Here is a 6,000-nt window from a genome sequence, read left to right on the forward strand (position 1 = left end):
GGAGAGAAGCAGTGCGGCCTAGTGGGAAGAGCCCATGACTGGGAGTCAGGAGGCCCGGGGACTAATCCTGCCTCCGTCACTTTCCATCTGCGTGACCTTGTGCAAGTCACTTCATTTCTCAGTTTCCTTAACTGTAAAAATAGACAGGGACTGTGTCTGAACTGATTGAGCCCTGCTGCGAGCTCACCTCCTCCAGGAGGCCTTCCCAGACTGAGCCCCTTCCTTCCTCTCCCCTTCATCCCCCTCTCCATCCCCCCATCTTACCTCCTTCCCTTCCCCACAGCACCTGTATATATGTATATATGTTTGTACATATTTATTACTCTATTTATTTATTTTACTTGTACATATCTTTCCTATTTATTTTATTTTGTTCGTATGTTTGGTTTTGTTCTCTGTCTCCCCCTTTTAGACTGTGAGCCCACTGTTGGGTAGGGACTGTCTCTATATGTTGCCAATTTGTACTTCCCAAGCGCTTAGTCCAGTGCTCTGCACATAGTAAGTGCTCAATAAATACAATTGATGATGATGATGATGATGATTGCATCGTATCAGTACCGCGCTTTGAAAATAAGAAGCACCTAAGAAGTGCCACAACCGTTATTATTACTTGAAAACTTTGACTGTGTTTGCACGGTACAAGTATATCTTTGAAATAAATTTTCCTAATGAAAATTCTGTATTTTGCCCGAGTCTACCAGGTGACAGCCTAGCATTAACGGTGTCTCTCTCCAGTCATTTCTCCCCACGTACACTCTTAGACTATAACGACCCTCCCACCCTACCCTGAGAGACAGGGACCGTGTCTAATTGTCACCAGTCTATCCTCTCCCAATACTTAGTAATAATAATAATAATGATGGGATTTGTTAAGCGCTTACTATGTGCAAAGCACTGTTCTAAGCGCTGGGGAGGTTACAAGGTGATCAGGGTGTCCCACGGGGGGCTCACAGTTTTAATCCCCATTTTACAGATGAGGGAACTGAGGCACAGAGAAGTTAAGGGGCCTGCCCAAAGTCACACAGCTGACAGTTGGCGGAGCCGGGATTTGAACCCATGACCTCGGACTCCAAAGCCCGGGCTCGTTCCACTGAGCTACGCTGCTTCTCCAGGGTTCTGCACACAATAAGCAATTAATAAATACTACTACTGATTAAGCAGTGATGAGGAGGCCTTCCCAGACGGAGCCCACTCCTTCCTCTCCCCCTCCTCCCCCTCACCTTACCTCCTTCCCCTCCCCACAGCACCTGTATATATGTATAAATGTTTGAATGTATTTATTACTCTATTTATTTGTACATTCATTCATTCATTCAATCATATTTATTGAGCGCTTACTGTGTGCAGAGCACTGGACTAAGCGCTTGGGAAGTCCAAGTTGGCAACATAGAGAGACGGTCCCTACCCGACAGTGGGCTCACAGTCTAGAAGAGTGTGGGTCAGTGGAAAGACCTCGGGTTTTGGAGTCAGAGGTCATGGGTTCAAATCCCGGCTCCGCCGCTTGTCAGCTGTATGACTTTGGGCAAGTCACTTCACTTCTCTGGGCCTCAGTTACCTCATCTGGAAAATGGGGATGGATTGTGAGTCCCACATGGGACAACCTGCTCACTTTGTATCCTCCCCAGCACTTAGAACAGTGCTTGGCACATAGTAAGCACTTAACAAATACCAAAATTATTATTCTTATTATTACTTAACTTCTCTGGGCCTCAGTTACCTCATCTGTTGAATGGGAATTAAGACTGTGAGTCCCCCGTGGGACAACTTGAACGCCCTGTAACCTCCCCAGTGCATAGAACAGTGCTTTGCGCACAGTAAGTTACAGAAGCAGCGTGGCTCAATGGAAAGAGCACAGGCTTGGGAGTCAGAGGTCATGGGTTCAAATCCCAGCTCTGCCAACTGTCAGCTGTGTGACTTTGGGCAAGTCAGTTCACTTCTCTGGGCCTCAGTTCCCTCATCTGAAAAATGGGGATTATGACTGTGAGCCCCACGTGGGACAACCTGATCATGTTGTAGCCTCTCCAGCACTTAGAACAGTGCTTTGCACATAGTAAGTGCTTAATAAATGCCATCATTATTATATTATTATCTATCGTGTTGATCCACAACTAAAATCACTAATCCCATATCCCCTGTAAGACGGTCTGGCTAATAAAAAAAAAATAATAATAATAATTATGATAATGGTATTTGTTAAGCACCTACTATCTGCCTGGCATTATTCAGCGTGGCTCAGTGGAAAGAGCCCAGGCTCTTTCCACTGAGGTCATGGGTTCGAATCCCAGCTCCGCCACATGTCTGCTGTGTGATCTTGGGCAAGTCACTTCACTTCTCTGAGCCTCAGTTCTCTCAACTGTAAAATGGGAATTAAGACTGTGAGCGCCACGTGGGACAACCTGATCACCTTGTATCCCCCCCAGCGCTTAGAACAGTGCTTTGTACATAGTAAGCGCTTAACAAATGCCATCAATATTATTATTATTATTATTATTCTAAACACTGGGGTAGATACAAGATAGTCGGGCTGGACACAGTCCCTGTTCCATACAGGGCTCCCAGTCTTAAGCCCCATTTTACTGATGAGGAACGTGAGTCCCAGATAAGTGAAGTGAGTTGCCCAAGGTCACACAGCAGACAAGGGGTGGAGTCAGAATTAGAGCCCATGACCAGTTCTGACTCCTAAGGCCCGTGGTCCATCCACTAGGCCACACTGCTTCACCTTCTGATAATAATAATGATAAGAATAATAATGATAATAATAATGATAATGATGGCATTTGTTAAGCGCTTACTATGTGCAAAGCACTGTTCTAAGCACTGGCATAAGGCCAGGAAAACTTCAGTAAATTCGCCAGGTCTTTTCAACCTGCCATTACGTGTGTCCCTGGAAAAATCACCTCTCTAGGATTTGAGTGGGCAGGGCTGCTTTTCTGAGAACTGGACTGTCTCTATACGTTGCCAGCTTGTACTTCCCAGGCGCTTAGTACAGTGCTCTGCACACAGTAAGCGCTCAATAAATACGATTGATTGATTGATTGATTAAGATTGTTCTCCGTGAGTCTGTCTTAAGTAATACTCCACTACCCCTTCGCCACCTTGGCTGGGCAAAGTCACGCGAGCCCCACGGCTCACGTTGGCAACGCTGGCGGCCAAGTTGGCTGGACTTCCTTGGCATTCCACATCCCGAGGCTCGACTGGTACACCCGAGAGTGGAATGTGCCCCTGATTTTGTGCTTTGCTTAATCATGCAGTGCCACCATTAGCCTTTAATCACTGCCACTCTCGTCTTGGAAAAATTTCCCCGCAAGGCCATGTAAGGTTGAGAAGCAGGGTGCCCTAGTGGGAAAAGCATAGGTCTGGGGGAATCAGAAAATCCTGGGTTCATTCCCAACTCCACCCCTTGCCTGTTGTATCCCTTTGAACAAATCACCCAAACTTCTCTGTGCCTCAGTTCCCTCATCTGTAAAATGAGGGTTAAATCACTGTCCCCCCTCCCCATAGACAGCAGGACTGTGTCCATTGTGAATGCATTGTCTCTGCCCCAGCCCTTAGTACAGCGCTTGGCACAGAATAAGGGCTCGATAAATACCACAAGTATTATAAAAAGAAGCAGAGTGGCTAAAAAGAATCAAAGTGGCTTAGTGGAAAGAGCACGGGCTAGAGAGCCAGAGGACGTGGGCTCTGCTGTGTGACCTTGGGCAAGTCACTTAACTTCTATGTGCCTCAGTTACCTCATCTTCAAATTGGGGATTAAAGGTGTGAGCCCCATGAGGGACAACCTGATTACCCTGTGTCTACCCCAGTGCTTGGAACAGTGCTTGGCATAGAGTTAGCACTTAACAGACACCATAATTATTATCATCAAGCCCTTAGTACAGTGCTCTGCAAACAGTAAGTGCTCAATCAATACGACTGAATGAATGGGATGTACAGAGGGGCGAAACAGGGACGGGATTGCAACCGTTCTCTGGATGGCTCTTGTCGATGAAAAGTGAAATTACCATGATCTCCATAGCGCTCCACCGGGAAGTCCCCCAGTACATGGTCATCCCTTGGTTAATCACGTGAGTCATCGCTCGGACGATTTCTGTGAAAGAACGGGCAGATGTATGTGTTAGGAACATCCACCATGTTCAGGAGAAACACCCAAGTTATCGTTTCTTCCATTTTTCTCTTCTTCTTAATAACGCAGGCCTGAAGATATCGCCCCGCCTCCCTCCCTTTGCTCTACCCCCCTCCCCGCCCCACAGCACTTGTGTATCTATGTACATATTTATAATTCTATTTATTTTATTAATGATGCATATATCTATAATTCCATTTATTTATATTGATGCCGTCGATGCCTGTCTACTTGGGTTTTTTTGTTGTTGTTGTCTGTCTCCCCCTTCTAGACTGTGAGCCCATAGTTGGCTAAGGATTGTCTCTATTTGTTGCCAACTTGTACTCTCCAAACACTTAATCAATCAATCAATCAATCGTATTTACTGAGCGCTTACTGTGTGCAGAGCACTGTACTAAGCGCTTAATATAGTGCTTTGCACATAATAAGGGCTCAATAAATACGATTGAATGAATGAATGGAGTTTTTATTTGCCTAAATAGAACATCATTCTCCAAACCAGTCCCAGTGTGGCATAGGTCACAACGCGATATAGAATTGCCAAACGTCAGAGTATGTCACGACAACATCAAAAGCTACCGGGGACAACTTGTCATTATGAAAGTTCAGAACGCCCCTTCAATCAATCAATCAATCGTATTTATTGAGCGCTTACTGTGTGCAGAGCACTGTACTAAGCGCTTGGGAAGTACAAGTTAGAAGTACTGCTTCTAGTCAGTGTTATGGCTGTCCACTGAGCCACGCTGCTTAAGGGTTGGAGTTAGGTGTTCATAAGCCGTGAAACTCCGGGGCATATTCCTGTCTGCTTTGGGCCCTGTGAGTCCCCTAGAAGATAATAATTGTGGTATTTAAGCGTTTACTTTGTGCCAATCACTGTATTAAGTGCTGGGGTAAATGCAAGTTTTTAAAAAAAATTTACAGTACTTGTTCATTCATTCATTCACTCATTCAAGCGTATTTACTGAGCGCTTACTGCGTGCAGAGCACCTTCAACCTCTCCTCCGTCTCGCCTCTTGGGAATCCTCTCCCGATGCAAGGGCGGAGAGAGGTTTCCCTACCTCAGCCCCAAAGCATAACCGATAACCTCCTCCCACCCCCAGCCTGCTTTTCCCAGTTTTCCGTCAACTCCCAGGGAACGAAAGTAACTAAGTGACGACCACTCCTAAGGGAGAAAGGCGTGAGTTTGTTTATCTCCTCTCCTTTGGATATAAAGCCCTGGAAGACCAGGGCCATCGCTCTTGCACGTTCAGTGCAGCACGTAGCGCATTGCCACAGCTCGGTAAATATGCGGTGATGACATTTTTGCTGCATGATGAACTCTGAAAACATTCAGAATAAACAGCTGGAAACACAGCTCTGAACTGGCCAGAATGGAACCCGCTGTACTCATCATCATCAATCGTATTTATTGAGCACTTACTATGTGCAGGGCACTGTACTAAGCGCTTGGGAAGTACAAATTGGCAACATATAGAGACAGTCCCTACCCAACAGTGGGCTCACAGTCTAAAAGGGGGAGACAGAGAACAAAACCAAACAAACAAAATAGAATAGGATAGATATGCACAAGTAAAATAAATAGAGTAATAAATATGTACAAACATATATACATATATACAGGTGCTGTGGGGAAGGGAAGGAGGTAAGATGGGGGGGATGGAGAGGGGGACGAGGGGGAGAGGAAGGAAGGGGCTCAGTCTGGGAAGGCCTCCTGGAGGAGGTGAGCTCTCAGCACCTCCCTTCAAATCCTTCATGGGCTGAGATTGATCTCGTAGGACATGACGCCGTGTTGACTGAAACTCTTTTATTGGCCCTCTTCCCCGGTTCTGAAACAGGATAATTCACTTCCCAGCATGTTTTAGCTGAGGGCTAAAAGG

At 46.0% G+C, this 6,000-nt stretch overlaps 1 protein-coding gene across 1 annotated transcript in view; it reads right to left on the bottom strand.

Moving 5' to 3' along the window:
* LOC119923699 (voltage-gated potassium channel subunit beta-1-like) overlaps positions 1-5,442 on the bottom strand; it is a gene marked incomplete at its 5' end in the record, with an annotated part of 49,028 nt that extends 43,586 nt beyond the window's left edge. Inside the window, 2 exons of the mRNA XM_038742999.1 lie at positions 4,002-4,087; positions 5,218-5,442. Coding sequence (XP_038598927.1) covers positions 4,002-4,087; positions 5,218-5,442 — 311 coding nt within the window. The remainder of the gene's footprint in view (positions 1-4,001; positions 4,088-5,217) is intronic.
* Between the last annotated feature and the right edge of the window lie 558 nt (positions 5,443-6,000).

This window comes from Tachyglossus aculeatus, unplaced genomic scaffold (assembly GCF_015852505.1).
Source record: "Tachyglossus aculeatus isolate mTacAcu1 unplaced genomic scaffold, mTacAcu1.pri scaffold_221_arrow_ctg1, whole genome shotgun sequence".
NCBI classification, from domain to species: Eukaryota; Metazoa; Chordata; class Mammalia; order Monotremata; family Tachyglossidae; genus Tachyglossus; species Tachyglossus aculeatus.